This window comes from Vanellus vanellus, assembly GCF_965231255.1.
Source record: "Vanellus vanellus genome assembly, chromosome: 27".
Classification (NCBI taxonomy): domain Eukaryota; kingdom Metazoa; phylum Chordata; class Aves; order Charadriiformes; family Charadriidae; genus Vanellus; species Vanellus vanellus.
The window spans coordinates 833,362-857,531 of record NC_138932.1 but is presented as its reverse complement, the minus strand read 5'-3'; the positions used below and the strand labels follow the sequence as shown (position 1 = coordinate 857,531).

General features: G+C 49.2%; 5 protein-coding genes across 5 annotated transcripts; 3 read left to right on the top strand and 2 right to left on the bottom strand.

Annotated features, from left to right (window-relative positions):
• Positions 1-1,417: 1,417 nt before the first annotated feature.
• LOC309682138 (uncharacterized protein) lies at positions 1,418-1,825 on the top strand (the record flags this gene model as incomplete). Its single annotated transcript, XM_082496162.1, has 1 exon — positions 1,418-1,825. One exon carries the CDS (start codon positions 1,418-1,420, stop codon positions 1,823-1,825), a length of 408 nt encoding a protein of 135 aa, XP_082352288.1.
• A 2,043-nt stretch (positions 1,826-3,868) lies between these two features.
• Positions 3,869-4,276, bottom strand: LOC309682137 (uncharacterized protein; the record flags this gene model as incomplete). The annotated part of the gene is made up of 1 exon (XM_082496161.1): positions 3,869-4,276. The coding sequence occupies one exon, from the start codon at positions 4,274-4,276 to the stop codon at positions 3,869-3,871; it is 408 nt and encodes a 135-aa protein (XP_082352287.1).
• A 1,974-nt stretch (positions 4,277-6,250) lies between these two features.
• On the top strand, positions 6,251-6,658 carry LOC309682132 (uncharacterized protein; the record flags this gene model as incomplete). The annotated part of the gene is made up of 1 exon (XM_082496156.1): positions 6,251-6,658. One exon carries the CDS (start codon positions 6,251-6,253, stop codon positions 6,656-6,658), a length of 408 nt encoding a protein of 135 aa, XP_082352282.1.
• Positions 6,659-8,989: 2,331 nt separating this feature from the next.
• LOC309682135 (uncharacterized protein) lies at positions 8,990-9,397 on the bottom strand (the record flags this gene model as incomplete). The annotated part of the gene is made up of 1 exon (XM_082496159.1): positions 8,990-9,397. One exon carries the CDS (start codon positions 9,395-9,397, stop codon positions 8,990-8,992), a length of 408 nt encoding a protein of 135 aa, XP_082352285.1.
• Positions 9,398-11,771: 2,374 nt separating this feature from the next.
• On the top strand, positions 11,772-12,179 carry LOC309682133 (uncharacterized protein; the record flags this gene model as incomplete). Its single annotated transcript, XM_082496157.1, has 1 exon — positions 11,772-12,179. The coding sequence occupies one exon, from the start codon at positions 11,772-11,774 to the stop codon at positions 12,177-12,179; it is 408 nt and encodes a 135-aa protein (XP_082352283.1).
• Between the last annotated feature and the right edge of the window lie 11,991 nt (positions 12,180-24,170).

Genomic DNA, 24,170 nt, shown 5'->3' with positions numbered 1-24,170 from the left:
CGGAAATCCCAGGTCATCGTGAGATCAAGAGTACAAGCTTCATGACACTGATTTCATGTGATGCGGGAGAATTATATGCCTCTTCATGGGGGACATTGGTGTACAAACGTGCCCTGGAGAAGAAAGAGGTGATGGGAGGGACAGACTGTGACACACCATTACATGAAACACAAAATGCTGTTGATGTAGCTGATCTGGCAACACCAATAAACCCTGATCTCTGCCTAATCCCTCCACTTTGTTTCTTTGCCAGAGTCCTGAGCATCTTACAAAAATGCTTTGCAATCCCGTGTACAGCCATCATGCCTGTCATTACATCCCTTTTACAAGCTGGTAAAATGAGGCACTGTGAGGTTGGGTAAAGAAAACACCATCCCACCTGCTCTGAGTGACTCCCAAATGCCCACCACCTGCCATTGCGCATGGCATCTGGGGACCCTTTGAGGCAACAGGTCAGGAGTGTCCCTAAGCTTTGGCCATCTCCATGCCACTGCTTAATGGCTGAATTTGGGTCTCCCTGATTTACAACCATACAAAGAGCAGGGGCACTCTTTGCTCTGTGGTGTGAAGACACATATGTGTGGCATCCCAACACAGAAAGGGTGGGGAGCAGAGAGATCAGAAGGCAAGGTCGTGTGTGAAAGGGATGCGAAGGGTGGGAGATGGAGGGCGGAAGGTGAAGGGGAAACTCTCTGCATCCTTGGCAATGTGTCTGTGAGCGTGGTCGTCCCTGAGTGCTCTCTAGAGAGGCTTGATTACTCAGCTGGCATTGAGCGCTGTGCCAGGAGAAGCTGGCTGAGCACCTAGATGGCACCAGGCTGCACGTGGCCACGCTCGTCACAGGCACAGGCACGCTTGTAACTGCTGGCTCTGGGCTTACAACTGGGCTTCTGCCGCGTGTGGCGTGGCTGAACACAGCAGCCTACTGTAAGATGCCCAGGACTCTTCTGTGCAAGCAAAGTGGAGGGATTAGAGGCAGATCAGGGTTCATTCATGATGAAAAGTCAGAGCAGCACCTTGTCTTTCATGTAATGATGTGTCATGGTATGTTACTGCCATCACCTCTTTATTCTCCAGGGCATGTTTGAATACAATGTCCCCAATGAAGAAGCATATAATTATCTCGCATCAAATGAAATCAGTGTCATGAAGCTTGTATAGTGGATTTCATCATTACCTGGGGTTTTCGCCACCACCTTCTGCCCAATGCCCCAGGCTGTCTGGGACATGTATAAAAGAGCTGAGGGCTTCACAGCCCTCCATCCACCTTCCTCCGCTTGACTCTCCTCATCAACTGGGTAAGTCCAGATCCCGGAAGCCTCCTGGAGATCTCTCCCTGTCCCCCTCCATGCAGACCCTTCCCTGCACTTTGCCTAATCCCTGGTGTCTTTTCCAGGACTCCTTGCCTGCCTGAAAGATGTCCTGCTCCAGCCTCTGCATCCCTTCCTGTGGGGTGGCCGCCCCGGCCCCGCTGGCTGACACCGCCAACGAGCCCTGCGTGCGCCAGTGCCCCGACTCCACGGTGGTGATCCAGCCCCCGGCCTCGGTGGTCACCTTCCCCGGGCCCATCCTTAGCTCCTTCCCGCAGTACAGCGTTGTTGGCTCAGCGGGAGCCCCCGGCGTTGGAGGGGGCTATGGTGGCACTTTTGGAGGCCGTGGTGGTTTTGGAGGCTTTGGGGGCTATGGGGTGTATGGAGGCCTTGGGGGCTATGGGGGCTATGGAGGCTATGGGCTTTATGGGGGCTACGGAGGCCTTGGGAGCTGCGGCTATGGCGGCTGGCGCCGTGGCCACAGGTACCTCAGTGGCAACTGCGGCCCCTGCTAAGCCCCACACTGGGTCAGGCCACAGAGGAAGGAGAGCTCTGGAATAGCCCCTGGCACATCCCGACACGATACCCAAAGGAAGGACATCCTTCGACACTGCTGGGAGCCAGAACCTCGATTTGTTGTGCCTTCTCTGAACCCACCGTTGCCTTCCTTCTGCCCTCATCATCATCCTTCAAAGCTCCCTGACTCCTGATGTCAGAGAGCCGCACTGACTGCCTATTCCTGCAGAATGGCTGTTGCTTGCCATCGCCCTGCCCACAGCCAGGAGATGTGACCTGCCCTTGGCCAGGACTCTGTCTGCTCCCAAGTCTCTCCTCCCCTGCAAATGCAATAAAAGCTGTCTTGCATTGCAATGTTGAATTCTGTTTTTTCTTCATCATTTCTCCATACCCAATACCCCAGTGGCATATTTGGCTCCCTAAGACTTCCCAGTAGCTGCCACACATGGAACTTGCTGGAGCCACCTCTCTTCCTCCTGCCTATCCTTGAGAGCACATTCTTACACAAGCCAGTTGCCTACAGCAATGCCACGCTCATCTCCTTCTACAACAGCTTCTCCGTCTTTGCCTACCTTTCCCCACCTTAGTCTCCTGCCCTCTGCAGCCCAAGAAGAGCTATTGGGCCTAGCCGTGAGTTTGTAGCCCAAGTAAGACATTCCCCACAGGCCGCCTGCAGCCCCAGGGCTACAGGGATTGGGATGCCAATGGAGTCATGCCCAGGAATGACAGGAGAGCTTCCCACAGCCCCGTGCTCTGGATCACACTTGGCTGGCCATATGCTGCTCTTCCCCACACACCAGCCCAAAAAGTAGACCACACTGCCACGCATGCAGCAAGGCACCAACCCATAGCAGCTGTGATTGTGTCACCAGGAACAGTTTCCACCACTGTGCCCACAGCAGACACACGGGACACACCACGTGTACCAGGACACGGCACATGGCTGAGAATCAGTGCAAGGGGGACCTGGGTAGATATAAGGATGGATGAAACATCTTTCTTGAGCTCCCCAGCAGTGACCAATGTGCTACCACACTGCCCCTCCTCGTGGCTCTGGCCACAACTCTCTCTGTCCAAGACCACCTTCCAGTGCCGGGATCACAAGATCAGAAGATACTTAGCAGAGAAATCGGGAGGGTAGGCAGTCCAGTCGCCTGCTCTGAGAGCTTTGTGCTCATGTCACTCAACACCCATGGCCATATCATGTCTCTGAGAGGAAACTTAGTTGTGTCTATCTTATCCCTTCCCAGTGGCCCCCTCCTCTAGCTGGGCACAGGGGCATGGCCAGCAGCCCTGTACATGCCTTGTTTGTCTCTGCAATTCCCTGCACCTCCACATGTGACCACGAAGAAGGCAATAAAGGGAGGGGATGCCAGGCATTAAGGTTTTGCAGCGGATTTGGAAGAGCTTCTGCAAGACACCTCTGGCACTTCCACATTTCTGAAGTGGGCTTTGGGAATGTGCTGTGTTCATTGCTGGTGATACACCAGAGAAAGCTCAGTGGGACGTGCTCTACGAGACCCAGCTGGGACTCTCCTCATCACTTGTAACACACTGAGCAAACTGCCCAAAGGCTCCAAGGGCACTGCTGTGGGAGATTCATGCAGCCCACTCTGAGATGTCCCGATGTTTGGGGGGAGAGGGAAAGGAGAAGGAAGGATCAAGGAAAAACAGGGGTCAACATTGCAATGCATGACAGCTTTTATTGTAGTTGCATGGGAGGAGGGAGTTGGGAGAAGAGCAGAGTCCTGGCCAGGGTCTTCCCCTGTCTCCTGGCAGTGGGCAGAGCTACAGCGAGCATCAGCTGTGCTGCAGGAGTAGGCACCAAGTGTGGGTCTCTGTCATGAGGAGGCAACGAGTCTTGAAGGGATGCTCAAGCGGGGAAAGAGGAAGGCAGAGCTTGGCCCCAGGCAAGTACGAGGTTTCCAAGCTCTGGAGCTCAGCAATGCCAAAGGCATGTCCTTCTTTCGGGTGCTGTGTGACGATGTGCCAGGGGCCTTTCCATAGCTCTCCTTCCTCTGTGGCCTGACCCAGTGTGGGGCTTAGCAGGGGCCGCAGTTGCCACTGAGGTACCTGTGGCCACGGCGCCAGCCGCCATAGCCGCAGCTCCCAAGGCCTCCGTAGCCCCCATAAAGCCCATAGCCTCCATAGCCCCCATAGCCCCCAAGGCCTCCGTACACCCCATAGCCCCCAAAGCCTCCAAAACCACCTCGGCCTCCAAAAGTGCCACCATAGCCCCCTCCAACGCCGGGGGCTCCCGCTGAGCCAACAACGCTGTACTGCGGGAAGGAGCTAAGGATGGGCCCGGGGAAGGTGACCACCGAGGCCGGGGGCTGGATCACCACCGTGGAGTCGGGGCACTGGCGCACGCAGGGCTCGTTGGCGGTGTCAGCCAGCGGGGCCGGGGCGGCCACCCCACAGGAAGGGATGCAGAGGCTGGAGCAGGACATCTTTCAGGCAGGCAAGGAGTCCTGGAAAAGACACCAGGGATTAGGCAAAGTGCAGGGAAGGGTCTGCATGGAGGGGGACAGGGAGAGATCGCCAGGAGGCTTCCGGGATCTGGACTTACCCAGTTGATGAGGAGAGTCAAGCGGAGGAAGGTGGATGGAGGGTTGTGAAGCCCTCAGCTCTTTTATACATGTCCCAGACTGCCTGGGGCATTGGCCAACGGGGTGGTGGTGAAAAACCCAGGTCATCATGAGATCAAGAGTACAAGCTTCATGACACTGATTTCATGTGATGCAAGACAATTATATGCCTCCTCTTTTGGGACGATGATATAGTACGTCCCTGGAGAAGAAAGAGGCGATGGGAGGACAGAACATGACAGGCCATTACATGAAAGACAAAGCGCTGCTCTAGCACCAATAAACATTTTTCTCTAATCCCCATTTTGCATACCTAGAAGAGTCCTGGGCATCTTGCAGAATACTGTTGTGCTTAACCACACTACACTCAGCAGTAACCCACCCATATGCCTAGAGCCAGGAGTTACAAGCGTGCCTATGCCTGCGATGAACATGGCCACGTGCAGCCTGGTGCTGTCTGGGTGCTCAGCCAGCATCTCCTGGCACAGTCCTCAATGCCCACCTGAGTAATCAAGTCCATCCAGGGTGCTCTTGGGGAGGACCATGCTCACAGACACGTGTCCAAAGATGCAGAGAGTGTCCCCTTCCCGCCCTCCAGCTCCCCTCTGCACAGCCACCACTCAAACAAGACCTTGCTGCTTGATCTCTCTGCTCCCCATCCACGTCTGTGTTGAGCCCACACACGCATGGGTCTTCACCCCACAAAGCAAAGAGTGCTCCTGCTCTTTGCATGGCTATAAATTGGGGAGACCCAAATACAGCCCTCAAGTACGGCCATGGAGATGGCCAAGGCTGAGGGATGCTCCTAATCTGTTTCCTCAAAAGGCCCCCAGCCCCCATGGGCACTGGCAGGTGGTGGGCATTTGGGAGTCACTGAGAGCATGAGGGATGGCTTCTCCTTCGCCCAACCTCCCAGTGCCCCATTTTACCAGCTTGTAAAAGGGATGTAATGACAGGCATGATGGCTGTACGCGGGATTGCAAAGCATTTTTGTAAGATGCTCAGGACTCCGGCACAGAAACAAATGGAGGGATTAGGCAGAGATCGAGGTTTATTGGTGTTGCCAGGACAGCTACATCAGCAGCAGTTTGTTTTTCATGTAATGACGTGTCACACTGTGACTCTCCCATCACGTTTTTCTTCGCCAAGGCATGTTTGCACACCAGTGCCCCCACAAAGAGGCATATAATTGTCTCCCATCACAATCGGTGTCATGAAGCTTGGCCTCTTGATCTCATGATGATTACCTGGGATTTCCGCCACCACCCCGTGGGCCAATGCCCCAGGCTGTCTGGGACATGTATAAAAGAGCTGAAGGCTTCACAGCCCTCCATCCACCTTCCTCCGCTTGACTCTCCTCATCATCGTGGTAAGTCCAAGTCTTTGCTCCATCTTTCCTTCCTCAGCAGTGGCTTTCTCAAGGCCTCCTTTGCTCAGGGTTCTACCACACATTCATAGTGCATAGTTAAGATGTGATGGGGCTGTTTCAGAGCTATGCTATTGATGGAGATTTGGACTTGTAGGTATAGCACTCTGAGTCTACCAATGCACTCAAGTCCTTTGGGTGCGCTGTGACTTTCCATCTGACATGGAGGAGGGAGTTTTTTCCTGTCTCCTGTGGGCAAATCAGGCCCAGGGAGGATGAGGGAGAGCAAGCGGTTTAGAGCAGCATTTCAACCCTGGAATGTGTTTTTGCTCTGAGTGCCTGAGATGATGCAGAGGATGTCCTGGGACAGAGGTCCAAAGGGTGAGTGAGCCAGGAGGGATTTGGGATGAGGTCTTGCACTAAGCCATAGCTCTGCCTTGTCTTGCAGCTTCACCTCCTGAACTGAAAAGATGTCCTGCTCCAGCCTCTGCATCCCTTCCTGTGGGGTGGCCGCCCCGGCCCCGCTGGCTGACACCGCCAACGAGCCCTGCGTGCGCCAGTGCCCCGACTCCACGGTGGTGATCCAGCCCCCGGCCTCGGTGGTCACCTTCCCTGGACCCATCCTCAGCTCCTTCCCGCAGAGCAGCGTTGTTGGCTCAGCGGGAGCCCCCGGCGTTGGAGGGGGCTATGGTGGCACTTTTGGAGGCCGAGGTGGTTTTGGAGGCTTTGGGGGCTATGGGGTGTACGGAGGCCTTGGGGGCTATGGGGGCTATGGAGGCTATGGGCTTTATGGGGGCTACGGAGGCCTTGGGAGCTGCGGCTATGGCGGCTGGCGCCGCGGCCACAGGTACCTCAGTGGCAACTGCGGCCCCTGCTAAGCCCCACACTGGGTCAGGCCACAGAGGAAGGAGAGCTCCGGAAAAGCCCCTGGCACATCCCAACACGACGCCCGAAAGAAGGACATCCCTTTAGCATTCCTGGACTGCAGAATATAGACATCTCCTGCCTGCTTGGGGCTCAACTCTGCCCTCCTCCTGCCCTACTTGAGTATCTCTTCAGGACTCATTTCCCATGACAACGCAACCCCATGCTGGGTGCCGTCTTCTGCCTCAGGGCTGATGCTCACTGTAGCTCTGCCCACTGCCAGGAGATGTGTGTTGCCCTTGGCCAGGGCCCTGCTCTTCTCCCAGTTCCCTCATCCCTTGCAACTACAATAAAAGCTGTCTTGCATTGCAATGTCGACCCTTAGGTTTATTTTGTCCTTCCTCCATACCCAATACCCTAAGTGGCATCATGGGTTCCCATGAGCATCCCAGCCAGCTCCCACCCAGGGCCTTGCCAGGGGTATCTGGAGCAGCTCCCTGGCTTCCTCCTGAGTGTCCTTGGGTATAACACCCCTCTGCAGGAGGGTGATCCTGAGCACGGGCAGTCCTCATCTTCTACATCTTCTCCCTCTTTGCTCTCCCTGTCCTTCCTGCCTTAGCCTCCTGAACGCTGCAGCCCAAGAAGAGCTGCTGGGCTCAGCAGTATATTTGACACCAGTTCTAGCTGTTCCCCACAGGCTGCCTGCAGCCCCAGGACTGTGGGTATTGGAAATCGAAAGGAGGCACCATATGGGCAAAGGCCGAGGTCAGGGCCACCTGGGTGGTCACAGGTCCCTAGGGGACAGGGGTAGAAGCCCCCAGCACCTCCCCAACTGCCATGACTCCATCCTCTCCACATTCCTGCACACCTCCTCATCTTCCTTCTGTTTTTCCTCAAATTTCCCCTCCTCCTTAGAGCACTTTTCACCCTGTCTTCCCACATGGCTATGACACAAGTTCTTCCTGGTTATCCCTATGTCACCCACCTGCAGCCTGGAGACGTGACTCTGCCCAGGAATGACAGGAGACCTTGCCACAGCCCTTGGCTCAGAACCACACTTGGCTGGAATTTTGTTGCCTTTCCTCATACACCAGACCACAAAGTAGGATAGGTAGGACACACTGCCACATGTGTACGAAAGGCACCAACCCATAGCAGCTGTGATTGTGTCACCAGGAACAGTTTCCACCACTGTGCCCACAGCAGACACACGGGACACACCACATGTACCAGGACACGGCACATGGCTGAGAATCAGTGCAGGGGAACCTGGGTAGATATAAGGATGGATGAAACATCTTTCTTGAGCTCCCCAGCAGTGACCAATGTGCTACCACACTGCCCCTCCTCGTGGCTCTGGCCACAACTCTCTCTGTCCAAGACCACCTTCCAGTGCCGGGATCACAAGATCAGAAGATACTTAGCAGAGAAATCGGGAGGGTAGGCAGTCCAGTCGCCTGCTCTGAGAGCTTTGTGCTCATGTCACTCAACACCCATGGCCATATCATGTCTCTGAGAGGAAACTTAGTTGTGTCTATCTTATCCCTTCCCAGTGGCCCCCTCCTCTAGCTGGGCACAGGGGCATGGCCAGCAGCCCTGTACATGCCTTGTTTGTCTCTGCAATTCCCTGCACCTCCACATGTGACCACGAAGAAGGCAATAAAGGGAGGGGATGCCAGGCATTAAGGTTTTGCAGCGGATTTGGAAGAGCTTCTGCAAGACACCTCTGGCACTTCCACATTTCTGAAGTGGGCTTTGGGAATGTGCTGTGTTCATTGCTGGTGATACACCAGAGAAAGCTCAGTGGGACGTGCTCTACGAGACCCAGCTGGGACTCTCCTCATCACTTGTAACACACTGAGCAAACTGCCCAAAGGCTCCAAGGGCACTGCTGTGGGAGATTCATGCAGCCCACTCTGAGATGTCCCGATGTTTGGGGGGAGAGGGAAAGGAGAAGGAAGGATCAAGGAAAAACAGGGGTCAACATTGCAATGCATGACAGCTTTTATTGTAGTTGCATGGGAGGAGGGAGTTGGGAGAAGAGCAGAGTCCTGGCCAGGGTCTTCCCCTGTCTCCTGGCAGTGGGCAGAGCTACAGCGAGCATCAGCTGTGCTGCAGGAGTAGGCACCAAGTGTGGGTCTCTGTCATGAGGAGGCAACGAGTCTTGAAGGGATGCTCAAGCGGGGAAAGAGGAAGGCAGAGCTTGGCCCCAGGCAAGTACGAGGTTTCCAAGCTCTGGAGCTCAGCAATGCCAAAGGCATGTTCTTCTTTCCGGTGCTGTGTGACGATGTGCCAGGGGCCTTTCCATAGCTCTCCTTCCTCTGTGGCCTGACCCAGTGTGGGGCTTAGCAGGGGCCGCAGTTGCCACTGAGGTACCTGTGGCCACGGCGCCAGCCGCCATAGCCGCAGCTCCCAAGGCCTCCGTAGCCCCCATAAAGCCCATAGCCTCCATAGCCCCCATAGCCCCCAAGGCCTCCGTACACCCCATAGCCCCCAAAGCCTCCAAAACCACCTCGGCCTCCAAAAGTGCCACCATAGCCCCCTCCAACGCCGGGGGCTCCCGCTGAGCCAACAACGCTGTACTGCGGGAAGGAGCTAAGGATGGGCCCGGGGAAGGTGACCACCGAGGCCGGGGGCTGGATCACCACCGTGGAGTCGGGGCACTGGCACACGCAGGGCTCGTTGGCGGTGTCAGCCAGCGGGGCCGGGGCGGCCACCCCACAGGAAGGGATGCAGAGGCTGGAGCAGGACATCTTTTCAGTTCAGGAGGTGAAGCTGCAAGACAAGGCAGAGCTATGGCTTAGTGCAAGACCTCATCCCAAATCCCTCCTGGCTCACTCACCCTTTGGACCTCTGTCCCAGGACATCCTCTGCATCATCTCAGGCACTCAGAGCAAAAACACATTCCAGGGTTGAAATGCTGCTCTAAACCGCTTGCTCTCCCTCATCCTCCCTGGGCCTGATTTGCCCACAGGAGACAGGAAAAAACTCCCTCCTCCATGTCAGATGGAAAGTCACAGCGCACCCAAAGGACTTGAGTGCATTGGTAGACTCAGAGTGCTATACCTACAAATCTAAATTTCCATCCATTGCATAGCTCTGAAAAAGCCCAATCACATCTTAACTATGCACTGTGAAAGTGTGGTAGAGCCCTGAGCAAAGGAGGCCTTGAGAAAGCCACTGCTGAGGAAGGGAAGATGGAGCAAAGACTTACCACGATGATGAGGAGAGTCAAGCAGAGGAAGGTGGATGGAGGGCTGTGAAGCCTTCAGCTCTTTTATACATGTCCCAGACAGCCTGGGGCATTGGCCCACGGGGTGGTGGCGGAAATCCCAGGTAATCATCATGAGATCAAGAGGCCAAGCTTCATGACACCGATTGTGATGAGAGACAATTAAATCCCTCTTCATTGTGGATATTGCCCTGTTACTGTGCCCTGGAGAAGACAGAGGTGGTGGGAGGGACAGTGCATGACACACCATTACATGAAAGACAAGGCACTGCTGTAGCTGACTTCATGGCACCAATAAACCCTGATCTGTCCCTAATCCCTCACTTTGCTTACATGGAAGAATCCTGGGCATCTTGCAGAAGGTTGCTGTGCTCAACCACACCACACTCAGTTGAAGCCCAACCATGTGCCCAGAGCCCGCAGTGCCCAATATACCTGTGCCTGTGGGGATCGTGGCCACATGCAGCCTGGTGCTGTCTGGGTGCTCGGCCAGCATCTCCTGGCATAGCACTCAATGCCAGCGTAGAAATCAAGACCCTCCAGACACCACTGGCAAGGACCATGCTTACAGACACATGGCCAAGGATACAGCAAGACAGATAGCTGAACAGACACATAGTTGAATAGCTGAAATGTCCTGGTCCTGTTCTTGTCCTCCTGCTACTCCATCCACGTCTCCACTCTATGCAGGTCACCAGTGTCTGATCTCATTGCCCTCCCACCCATGCCTGTGCCAGCACTGTTTAGATGGAGCTTCGTCCCACACGAGACCCATCTCCTCTGCTCTTTGCAGGACTGTCATGTGAACCGGGGAGCTAAAAATCAACAAGCCATGCAGTGGCAGGAAAATGTCCAATGCTTAGGGATACCCCTTGCTCCCAGTGCTGCTATCTCCCCAGCCCTTGTGTCCTGGTTTGAGACCCCAGCACGGGTCAGAGCTGACGGTTGGGAGCTGGCCTGAGTGGGTGGGATGGCTTCTCCCTTTGCCCAACATCCTGTTGCCTCAGTTTACCACCTCATAAAAGGGAGGTAATGAGCAGCGTGATGGCTGTGCAGAGGATTGCGAAGTATTTCTGAAGATGCTCAGGACTCTGTCACATAAACAAAGTGGGGGGATTAGGCACAGATTGGGGTTTATTGGTGCTGCCTGGTCAGCTACATCAATGCAGTGTCTTTCATTTTAATAGCGTGTCATGGGCTGTCCCTCCCATTACTTGTTTGATCTCTTCCCTGGTATACCCAATTAGGGTGGATATAACTGCCCAGCATCACAACCTGCTCCATGATGCTTCTCTGCTGCATCTCATGATTACCCGGGTCTTCTGCCACCGCCCCCTGGCCAATGCCCCAGGCTGTCTGGGACATGTATAAAAGAGCTGAAGGCTTCACAGCCCTCCATCCACCTTCCTCTGCTTGACTCTCCTCATCATCGTGGTAAGTCTTTGCTCCATCTTCCCTTCCTCAGCAGTGGCTTTCTCAAGGCCTCCTTTGCTCAGGGCTCTACCACACTTTCACAGTGCATAGTTAAGATGTGATTGGGCTTTTTCAGAGCTATGCAATGGATGGAAATTTAGATTTGTAGGTATAGCACTCTGAGTCTACCAATGCACTCAAGTCCTTTGGGTGCGCTGTGACTTTCCATCTGACGTGGAGGAGGGAGTTTTTTCCTGTCTCCTGTGGGCAAATCAGGCCCAGGGAGGATGAGGGAGAGCAAGCGGTTTAGAGCAGCATTTCAACCCTGGAATGTGTTTTTGCTCTGAGTGCCTGAGATGATGCAGAGGATGTCCTGGGACAGAGGTCCAAAGGGTGAGTGAGCCAGGAGGGATTTGGGATGAGGTCTTGCACTAAGCCATAGCTCTGCCTTGTCTTGCAGCTTCACCTCCTGAACTGAAAAGATGTCCTGCTCCAGCCTCTGCATCCCTTCCTGTGGGGTGGCCGCCCCGGCCCCGCTGGCTGACACCGCCAACGAGCCCTGCGTGCGCCAGTGCCCCGACTCCACGGTGGTGATCCAGCCCCCGGCCTCGGTGGTCACCTTCCCCGGGCCCATCCTCAGCTCCTTCCCGCAGTACAGCGTTGTTGGCTCAGCAGGAGCCCCCGGCGTTGGAGGGGGCTATGGTGGCACTTTTGGAGGCCGAGGTGGTTTTGGAGGCTTTGGGGGCTATGGGGTGTACGGAGGCCTTGGGGGCTATGGGGGCTATGGAGGCTATGGGCTTTATGGGGGCTACGGAGGCCTTGGGAGCTGCGGCTATGGTGGCTGGCGCCACAGCCACAGGTACCTCAGTGGCAACTGCGGGCCCTGCTAAACCCCAAAAGTCCGTGGAGTTCAATGCTGCATCTACGCTCAGTCTCCCTGGGCCGCACCTCTTCTCCCCTCCCACCACATGCAGAACGAAGCTCCCAGCCCCTGCTCAGGCTGTGGCAAAGCAGCGACGCCAAATTTATGGTCCTTGCCTATTTGCACAGAGCAACCTTGCCGATCTCCAGCTGGCAGCTTTAGGGTTCCCAGCACTGCCTCCCAGAGCTCCCCGCTATCTGCCCCACAGCGAAGCTGTACTCATCCCGGGATGCGTCTGCCCTGCTCTGCCCGGGTCTGAGACCCCCAACCTGCAGTAGGAGGGGGAAACCTCTGGGCTGGAGCCCTGGGCTGTGCCTCACTGCAGCTTTAGGATTTTCCTGATTCCAATTCATTGTTTCTGTGTTGTTTTGTTTCCTGCTGTCACTGTCTATTGCATTTTCCATCCACATTAAACAGCCACATTGCATGTACAAGTTTTTTTGGGGTCTGAATTTGTTCTTCACTGTGGCTCGAGTTAATTCTAGAACTCAGCAATGATGTGAAATGTTAGATGGCCATTCATTTGCTAAAAAGGTTTGTGGAAGGTCCACATTTCTCTCAGAAAATACTTTTGAACTGCAAGGTAGGGGAGTCGGTAGAAAATTATTACCTTTGTTACAAAAGGCAGATTTGAAATGTGAAACACCACTGTCTGTTTTGTAAGGTTTATAGAAGAATGCAAACTAAACGGGTGGCGTTTTTTTTCCCATTCATACTCTGAACCATGTTTCCCCTAATCAGTGATGATGCTCAGGGTGATGCCTCCAGCACACACCCTGTAATGTGGCCAGCGCATTCAGGAGTGCTGTCACCTTTAGATAGCCCCCCCCCCCCCGCCTTGTGACCTCGGGGAAAGCTCTGCACGATGTATGCGTGGGCTGCACATTCCTCCACCCTGCTGGCTGCACCCAGGTATTCCTGTCTTGCTTTGGGCTGGAGACAAATTGTTGGGAAAGTTGCTCTGTCCCGAGATAGATGTGGTAAATTTGGAGCTGAGCATTACCCGAGGACTCGCAGGGGCTGTTAGAAGTGACAACTGCCAGGGACTCAGGCTGGTCCTGCAGAGTGTCAAAGGTTCAGCATGTGTTTGGTGACTTTGTGTAGAAAAGTATTCCTGGGATTTTGTGATGTGTGCACTCAAAGAAGGAACACGGAATACCTACGACCAAGGGTAAATATACTATAAATCCCATTGATAAGGAAAAGAAGAAGGAAATAATTATGTGGTAATGAAAACCAGAAGACATACTTTGGTACAGAAAATTTATTTGGAAAGAGACAGCTTTTCTACAATTCTGGAACAAAATTGTACTGAATATGAAGACCATCTTTCCAGGGGTTCTGTGAGGCTCTGGCTAATCACCAGGGTCAAAGTGTTACAGTCTGTAAAAAAAGTTTGTTCTCCTTTGGCACAGTTGCTGTGTGCAATTTCTAGCATCCTAACTCACCTCTCTAAGGTCGGTGCCAGTAACACAACTGCAGTAAGACAAAGCACAGTGCAAGCAGATGACTAAACCGGAAAGCCAGAGGATAACAGACCTAAACTACAGGCAAAATGAGAAAATGGACACACGAGCCTGCCTTTCACAGGTGCTGAGCGTTTGCAGCTCCAATCCTTTTCATCTGGAGCCACACAACCCCCAGTGCTGGGGCTGGTGCCTCCAGTTCCACCCCTAATTTACACCTCCACGTTCCTTTGCTGCTTCTTCAACCCGCTCCGTGCGTGCTGCGGTTGGGCTTCAGCACATCCATCGTTTCCCGGAGCGGTAGGAATTGCAGGGATGCGTCCATTGGGAAGAATAGGTGTAGGAGTATTTGGGGCCACAGCGCGGCTCGGCTCGGGCAACGATCTTGGGGGCGAGTTTGTCCCCTGCCGCCTCCAGCCTCCCCGCCACCCCTCCTGGCAGTGGTGCCGGGGCGGGGGGCTCTGCCAGGGCCACCTCCTGGGGCTCGGAGGCTCCCACGACGGTTTGCTGCGGGTAGGTGGTGAGGATGGGCCCTGGGAAGGTGACAACGACGGGTGGCGGGTATATAATCACCCGGGAGTCCCCGCAGGCCACGACGCAGGGCTCGTTGCTGCTGGTGGCCAGGGGCTGGGGACACTTTGCCTCGCAGGGGTTGGCGCACGCCAGCTGGTCCGAAGCCATGGCCCGGCTGTGGGAGGGGAGGGCCTGCAATTCACGTACGGAATTAGAAAAAAAAAACCACCGAAACCCCACAAAACATGCACTTGGTTATTGATACTTTTAAGCTTGGCTTTAAGAGATCTTTAGACGGAGATAATTTGGTTAAAAAAGCAGCTGAGCTCTTTTCCTTGTGTCTGCCACCTTTTACTTAGCCGGCACCTATTGTCTAATTACTAATCTATTTCTTATTTGCTGCTTTCAGCTTACTCTCCTTCCTTCTCTTCCTCTTGGAGCAAAAATCCTCCCCTTTCTTTGTGTGCTGCCTCCAAACCCAGAGGTCTGCCCGAAAACCTCCTCGTCCCTTGTAATGTTTCCTGGTGACGAGTTTGAACTTGTCCCCCCCACCCCGCTCCCAGCATCTCTATTCCTCCCACACGCAGCTTCCCAGAGCGGCGCCTACAGTCTGTGCTCTCCAGGTGGCGTATAAGGGAGAGAGGGGGAAAAAAAAATAATCTAGATTTTCAATAGATTTGAGTGTTTAGCAGCCTGCTTAATTTCCTATGTTATTCTCCTTCCAGATACCTGGTGTTATCAGGCGCTAAAATGTTCCTCTAAAACCCAGGAAAATGAAGGGCTGAGAATTAATGGGAAGGTTAAAAATGCTGGTTTAATTAAAATATTTATGTTGTGGTGATATTGTCAACCCAAATAATAAAACTGCAGCTTCAGCTGGGGTACATGCATTTAATTGTGTTTATTTCTGTCTTCAGATTAAATCTTCACATAAAAGCTAGTTCTCCATGTATAGCACCGCGTTGTTTTTTTTTTTTTTTAAACTTGTAAAACAAAGATACCTTATAGTGATGAATAAGGTAAAAGTATCATTTTATTCTTAGTTAAGTCCTGTGTGCTGCAACGTGGTGGAGCTGCCGTCCTTGAGAACATTAGGCAGATGAGTAGGGGAGATGGCAGCTTTGCAGTGCTCCTTACAATAAGTAAAGAGAAAATGCAGAATGTTTCTAAGGCAGCTGGTGCCTGTTTGGGAGCTAACCTCTGAAATCAGTAAGTCTTATATATGGAGAAGTAGTATAGAGGATCCTAAAATATGTAGGCAGTGACGCTTTCTATAAATAAGCTATTATATTGCCAAGCACAAAGTAAAAAATATCTACTGAAAGCTGCTTTCCTCCACTTCGGGAGCTCAGCACTTTTTTGCCCCGTGGGCCAGCAGCATGCCGGCACAGGGGAGACGAAATGAGCTGGTTTTGGTCTATTTACTTGTCTCAACTATATTCAAAGGAAAGCAAAAGTATCCTCAAATGTATCATTCTGGGGGAAAAAAAAAAAAGGCAAAAAACATGCATAGCATTTCCCCCCCAATACCCTCAGGTTAGAATGTAGCTTTGACCTAAAAAAAAAAAAATACTTAATTTAATCTCTGTAAAAACACATTAGAATACTTAGCAAAGTTTTAATAGTTAGATATGAAAGCTTATTTCCACAGTTACATTACGTAATAGTATCTAACCCTCACTCGGTGTAGCTTGTTGTGACTCCAATTAAATTATCTGAGGATGGGTAGATTAGGAACAGCAGTTCTTTCTGCATGTCCACAGCTACACAGAACTGACTTCGAACGAGGATTTTACTTCAATAGTTATCTATGAAATCCCCCCACCTAACAACTGCTGAGTCCTCAATCGCGCCATATATGCAAAAACAGTGCTAAAATCTATTCTCAGAGCTCTTCTGAAAAATTTTCAGAATGAAGAGATTGCAATTCCCAATTCTCCCATAAAATTAACAGCCCAAAGCAGTCTTGAAAAGCCCTCGCTTTTATTTTTACGTCCTTCATCCATCATAGAAAACATATATAGAAAGATGCTTACTAATGTCTCTGAGATGAAATATTTATGCAGGATTTAGTCCCGATTTTAACAAAATTCATGCTAAAGCAAAATTAAACTCAAGGGTTTTATAGTGGTCAAATCAGACTTACTCAGTGTACCGGAGAGAACAAGTCAAGAGCAGTAGCTAGAAAAACCTTGCACGGAGAGAGTATTTATACCCTTCCCCGGATCGCCTGGAGGAGCTGAGACACCCTTTGTGCCTTAATTACTTATGAAGCAAACTTTGTTGCATGTATTAGTCCCGCAGTTGCAGTAATTGTTTTGCTCACTGTTTATGATTATCTAAAGCCGAGTTAGGTAATAATGCAAAATGCAGATGGTGCCTTGCAAGTTCTTTTCATCTCAAAATTTCCTGGTTTTGCTCTACTGATTTAATTAAGCATTAAAAATATGCTAAGAATTAATAGACTTCTGGTGACTTATCTTTGCTAAATGCATGACTGCACAGGGACTCTCAGAGGTGTCGGTGGCACAGTGTGCCAGTGCAGACAAGGTTTGCTTTCCTTGTTGGAAATACTGGCTAACATCTAGTATTTGTCTCCATGCCTAGATAAATCTCCAGAGACACAGGACTTGTTTTCCATCTGATATGATGTTAATGAGGTTTACTGATGTCTTCTTGCCTAATCCAGAGGACGTATCTGGTGCAAAAACTTTAAAGAACAAAACTGTCACAGAGTTATCTTTTAAATAAAAATGAAGCCATCACCAATTAAGAAGCTTAAAATGAGGAGTTGATTAAATAAATGTTTTACATATTTGATTCTGCATGAGGTCAGAGCAGTCTAAATCCACGAGGATATTATTACTATTAGCATGAAATTATTTCCATGTATGACGTACTAAAAGATGTTTGTGAAGTTCTTTGAAACCTCGTTTCTTGATGTCTCCAGAATATTCCTGATAAGCTCCACAGCCCAGGGGATCCTTAGGGCTGCCTCATAAAATAATTAATTCCACCAGTGCATCATGTCATAAGCACTGTGATGGTGGTGGTTTTAATTTGTTTGAATGTGCTTGGTGTTTCTCTGCAGCTTCCCATCAGAGGGAAGGTTGAGTGCGGCGAACTGATTCCTGGGAAGATGGGTGGACTGCATGCGCACTTGGACAAGGTCCTCTTGGTGGCCTCTGCCACTGGAGGGAGTCTGTGTGTCCATGGGAGCCTCCCATCACGCACAGCACCTCCACGCGTACGGGGGCAGAATTAACTCCACCAGTCCTGGCTGTTCCACCTGTGGTGTGTGCCACGGCAGAGGTAGCTTCAGGTTTGCGTGATCTGGTCCTTACGAGGTAGGATGAATGTCGTATATATCCCTGGAGGTGTTCAAGGCCAGGCTGGACGTGGCCTTGGGCAACCTGGTCTAGTGAGAGGTGTCCCTGCCTATGGCAGGGGGGTTGGAACTCAATGATCTTCAAGGTCCCTTCCAACCTAAACCATTCTATGATTCTATGAATCTATATATATTGTTGTAGCTACAATTCAGCTGAAAAATATAGTCTAGATTTTTTTTTCTTCTCCTCCCTAAGTTTGCATTATGTCTTGGATCTAATTCTTTGGTAATTTCAAACTGGAAGACCTCTCCCCTCCAAGGATGCACCCCAAAATTTCTCTTTCAAAACATGGGTATTAAAGCACATAGAGCAAGCATAAAATTCACCCTGCCAGAAGGATTCTACTTAAGCGCTCTGCATTGTCCTCCCAGTCGATCTTGGTGGCATTTCGGAGATCCCTGAACAGATCTAGGAACTGATTCCCGGCTGTCTTATTAAGATGCAGTCCCTTAACTACAACGTAACTAACTCTTTTCAAGATTCTCCCATAATGTAGCAATACTATACAGAATTTTCTTCCACCCCCATTTTTTGTGTTGCGCTCTGGAGTGACTAACAAAGGGAATAAAGGGCAAAGAGTAATGCAGACTGCATACACCACAATACAGAATATTAATATTGTCAGCGCCTATTAATTTTAAATTGTTTTAGAAAATTATATCCTTGTGTAAGGCAGGTAGGGATCGGGGTAATAATGACTCTTACCTAGCTAAGATATGGTTTATGTGGCCAAACCGGTTCTGTTCAACTTCAGAGCACAGAAGTTTTGTTTGTAAAGCTGAGTCAGGAGCTCTTGCTAATGAAGAAATAATCAAAGGAAAATGCTTGGGTATGGATGCTCTGCTGATGTAGGTCTACAACATTCATTCTCTTCACTTCAAAGAGGCTCTTCTTGCTTACATCATCTGAACACATAGTATATCAGCAAGAATTCTGCCCATTAGGAAAATATAAACTGAAATATAGGCCCAGATTGGTGGCAAGAGTTAATTATGTATTAGTGTACAGATCCACCGTTTTTTGACACTATCAGAAACCGTGGCTGTCTGATTTTATACAAACTACAAGTGAAAGTTGAATAATCCAAAATTTGAGGCAGTGAATCACAGTATAATTAGGACAATGGCAGAAATGACCTTAATATATCTCCTTTAAGGGGATGCTATTGCTCAACACTAGGCGTCACCTACAGCTATTATCATAACACAACTATTTGCATAGGCAACATATTAATAAGTGTTTGTGAAACGTTTTCGGGTCTCAGAACATTCCCATGGTGTTTAATTACACAGGGTGTTTCCAGAAACACCTCATAAATCCTAATTTATGGCAGAAGGAGCACAATTTAACAAAACTCTGCAGCTACTGGAAAAAAATAATGCATGGGCTGGGTTTATGACAGGGCGAAAGATGGTCTTCTCCAATCATGTTTGCCAGGTCAAGAGAACAGCCCTTTTTCTGAAGGTCTTTTGATAACTTTTGGTGGGTAAAAAGGGGAAATTTTCTTGTATGATGGTCTTGTGATGTGTGCAATGGCTGGCTGGCTTCTTGCTTTCCAGCCTTGTCAGGCTTCCCACGGGTCTGGGGGGACTGGGGTTCACTGGCGTTTCTTTGTCTTTACCAGCACGTTTCTAGGCTGAGCAGACCAGCAAAAAAAAACCCCAAATGCAGTAGGAGAACCCAGGACTTGTACTTTTTGTTCCCTACTAGCTGGGATTATACTAGATTTTGGCCCCGTATCTGGAGGTGTTCAAAGCCAGGTTGGATGGGGCTTGGAGCAACATGGTCTAGTGGAATGTGTCCCTGTCCATGACAGGGGGGTTGTGGAATGAGGTGAGTTTTAAGGTCTCTTCCAACCCAAACCATTCTATGAATACAGAAAAATAGCAAAGAACTGACCACAAATTATCAGTGGCATGACAAGCTTAGAGGAAATAAATGTTGAAGGAGCACAGAAGAAAAGGGAATGAAGGGAGTAGGACAGAAGAAAGACATCTCCCTCACCATGTGCTGACCAGAAGTGTACTGAAATGTATGAAATGCTGGCCTGTTCAGTGCAGGAAAGCAAATTAAGTTATTTAAATGACGTAACAGCTGTTTGGAGTATACCTACGTTTCATGCTCTCCCTAATCCCAGCATGGTTTTGTTTGTGTTTGTTTGTTTTTTTTTTGTTTTTTTTTTTTTTTTTTTGTTAATCCTCTTTCTTGGTGTGTGGGTGGAAACCAGTCATGCAAATAGGTTCACAAGATGCTGAGTTAACTCTGTAACATTTGGTCTCCACAGCTCCCTCTGGTTGCCCCGCGTGACATGACACAACCTGCCTCTCTTTCCCTTAAAAACCAAATAAATATGGATGCTGAAATGCTGGTTGGTTTCCTAGAGTTAGATAAGGAGTAGACCAGAGCGGGTTACAACTATGTACATCAGATTTATGTTACCTGTAATGTTACAATCCAAATGAAGGCTGTGTTGAGTTGGCTATGAAATAGCAACATAAGGGACAGTCCCCAAACGGGATCACGTCTAGGATGATCAGTCTCACCTGTCAAAGGGTGGAGAAGGAGCTGTTGTCACCATTTATAGACCAGGAACGAAATGCATGAAAGTAAAAGGCCAAACTGTCATTCCAGGTGAGCACAAGTTAAGGAGAAGGTGGAGCTGGGCCATTTGTGGGGGTGTATGGCAGGGGAATGAAAGGTGATGGGTATAAAGCTGAAATGAGAGGTTCAGATTGACATAAGGAGAAGGAAAAAAAACAAATTGCCCATGAAGGGGACCCTCAGCATCATAGGCTGAATTCAGTGTTGATCCTGTTTTGAACAAGAGGTTGGATAAGACACATAAGAAAACGTCAGAAATACAGAATTAGACCCTCAGCTGGTGTAAGTTTTCTTTATGAAGCTTTAACATTTCTCTATCGCTTGCAGTCATTTATCTAAATTTTTGTGCACGGATCTGAAACATTGCTTTAAAGTATAGTTGTTTCTTAATGGGCAGAAAACATACAGAATCAGTCTTGGCACATAAAAAGAACGGAGAGTTTTTGGTTGTGTGGCATCAGAGCTTGATGAAACACTGATTTGTAATACTGTGGTGCGGTGTCTGTGGAAGATGTTGTACAGCCTTCACCAAGTTCTTTGAAAGACTTTGCACTCATCCTTCAACAGGATACATTTAACAAGTGAATTTTACCCCCAGGGGAATCCCACACATTCATCTCGAATTTTAAAGACAATTTATGGCATGGAAATCTGAAGTTATTTAATCAGGAACAAACCACAGGAATGTAAACAAATTATGCAGGGGAACATAGAAAGTATTTTTAGCAGTCTGTGGGTGTAGCAGCTAAATCTGCTGTGAGTCATCCTGTGTCCTCCCTGGCAGACCTCAGACTTGGGATGGTTATGGGGCGAGAAACGCTGCCCAGCACCCTGACCTCTGCTGCCACATCCCCACCCTGGGGGGCGACTTTTAATGGAAATCAAAGTACTCACAGTTCAAGGGCTGGAATTAACAATGACAAAGTATTGTGAATGAACCTCTTACAATTTAAAGTGATGCTATTACTTGATATTTGAGTGTAAGGAGTCTCATAAGATATGGTTTGGGTCGTCCCATTTGTTTATTCCAATGTTTTGTGCAGAAAAAGCAAAAACCTGTTTGGGATGAGGATTTTCAGCTTGCCTCTTCTAAATAACTGCATGTAGGTGTTGTTGCTCAGAAGTTCCTTGAGAGGGCAGACCAAAAACTTGGTATGAGCAATGCAGAAGAAGTTGCAAATTTAGGAAATAAGCAAAGAACAAGAACGTTAATAGTCAGAGCGGTTTATCCTGGTCCTGCGCACAGGAGAAACTCTCTGAAACTGGAGAGGGAAAGAGAAGGATGTTAGGGAGAATCAGGAATGGATTCTGCTGCATGGGAAAGTTTGTGGAGTGATGAACAATCCCTTTGCACATTTGAGGCTTATTATCGGTTGCAGCTGATCCAGATGAAGTTACCTGATAGTAAAGATCTGATTCCAGGACATGTAAATTGAGTTTACATGTTGATTATATTGAGTTTACATGTTAATTGATATTAACTTTATAATAGGCACTTTGCCTATGTAAATCAATACAAAGCACTTGAGAACTATTTCGAAACTCTTTCCTTGAGGACATTTGGAGATTTCCCAGTGAATTTCTCCCGGCCGACCCTCGGAGAGGCATTTCCCACGCTAGAGGCGGTTGGGAGTCTAAATCTGATGAAATGAACCCCCAGGCTGTACGGAAGCTGCACAAGGGAATACGAACAGACTTTTAGTACGCAATCTGGGCTCGGGTTATCCTTCCCCCTTTCCTGCAGACCATATGGAGCTTCCCGGCTCCGTGATCAGTGCTGCACGCCCCTGCCCTCCTTTACGGCATGGCCATTGCCCAAAGGCCTGGGCCACGCGACAGCTGAGTGTATTCACAGAAGAATTACACCTACGCCAGGTCACTTCTGGCAATATTGACCACATTTTGGACTAACCCTTGGGGAAGGAGTAAGAAAGGACAGACACCATGCCCTTGTTGGAAATGAGGAAGGATCCTCCATCCCAGGCACGAGGAGAAGCACCAGGACAGATGTGGTGGTGGCACACAGCAGCGTGACTTTAGCGATGCATGGTAGCTACTAACAATTGACTTGCTGATCTGTTATTAAATAGACCACTACCGGAGACATGTTCATTGGGGCTAGACTGTTACAAGGCACCAGTCTTGAAAATACATGAATATTGTGTATTCACGCACAAGGCAAACTGAGCATGATGCAGACTGGGCTGCTGAAGGGCAGAGAGAGATCTGGTTTCTACTGCCTTGGGATTTGTCCCATGCGCTTTAAAAATGTAGGACAATTTGTTTAAAATTATAAAAAGCTTTTTTTTTTTTTAATGAAAAGAAAAAGCAAAATAATGATCTCACTTGGAAAATGATGCTCGCAATCCTCATACAAGTATTTCTAAAGTGTAGGTGTTGCTCAACATTTGGATGTCTAAATCCAAAGGCAGAGTCTTAGTTTTGCAATGCTCTGCATGTGTACGGATATAATTAATGTTTATGAAGCATTCTGGAAATGGTATTTGCTACTACTGAAAGCATCATATAGGAGCCATCTGAAGTTGGGATTGATTTATGGAAAAAGAAGTTGCAGATTTAATTTGCAGATTTCAGGAACTTGAGTAGATTAGTATGGTGAAAATGTCCTGAGGGATGGGGAAGGCTGTTGGAAACAGTCCGCTGGAAATTACTATGGGGAAAAGGTCTCCGTTTTAAAATCATGTGAGGTAGCAGCTTTTGTCTCTGACTTAAGGGTGTGATACTTGATGTAATTTTTCATGGATCTACTGCTACAGGCCCAGCCAAAAATTATCCACTTATATTTGTCCCTTTTTTTTTTTAAATAATAATATTTTGAAAGAACAGAACAATGAGGGAGGGAGAGAAGCGGTTGATCCTTCTGAGTCACAGAACACAGATAATTAATAGCAGAATTGTTCCTCCACTGGGCCCGTAGTGCCTCTTGGGGGGAACGTGAGCACATTAATGTTCAGCCTAATAACTCATTAGTCCTAGTTATTACCGTGTGTTGGCCAATATATATATATATTTGCTTTGCACTGTTAAGTTGCACATATCCACATTGCAGATTCTTCTTGCGCAAGTGGTCCCAACAATGTGACCCAGAGAGGGGGTTATAGTGCCCTGCTGCTGCCTGTACGTGCCTGGTCAACGATTTTTGTCCTATTTTGGGGGAATAACCTTATAAGTAGGCCATGAAATTCATTCTAGTACTTCAATTAATGCAAAAAAATCTGCATCTGCTGTGGGAGAACCTGCCTGGGAAGTCCACTGCTTCAGAAGGGGACTGGTACTGCCCTGCGCGGGGCACAGCGGTGACATTCTTCCCTGCAGAAATGCAGTTTGGATGAATTCTCGAAAAATGCCAAAGTTATAAATACTTGGTGGCGATGTAGTTAATGATGGCATGGGTGTTGAGCCTCAGGAAGGTGATGATGCCACTCGTGGTGGGATTCACAAGGGTTCAAAAATAAAGTGTAGAGGAAAAAAGGAAAACCCAAAACTGCATGCTGCATGACAATATTTAATGGGAATGAAATGTGGAATATACATGCGCAAAATTAGATGGATAGGATATAATGAGAAGAGTTCCAGGACTTCATGAGGGTCTACAGTGAATCTCCAGTTCCATGATTTTGCATAGATTGTTCTTCTTTGAGCAGAAGTACTTTACAGAGAAATATGTTATTACAATTGCTTGAAGTTATTTTTTTAGCCTGGCTTGATTCAAATGAGATATAGGCAGAAAAATAAGCTGGGAAACCATTACACCGTGGGTCTAAGCAGAAATAAAGCACAGGAAAGACTTACAAATGCCTAATTTCAAGAAATGCCAAGTAGAGCTGATTTTTTTTTTTTTTTAATGGTAAATGCTGGTTCAGCAAAGTATACAAGTCAATATGAAATTTGATAAAATATCATTTTGGAACCCAAGATTTTCAGTCATATGAATTTGAAATATTTTATGCTTTTTCTTTTGAGAGAAAT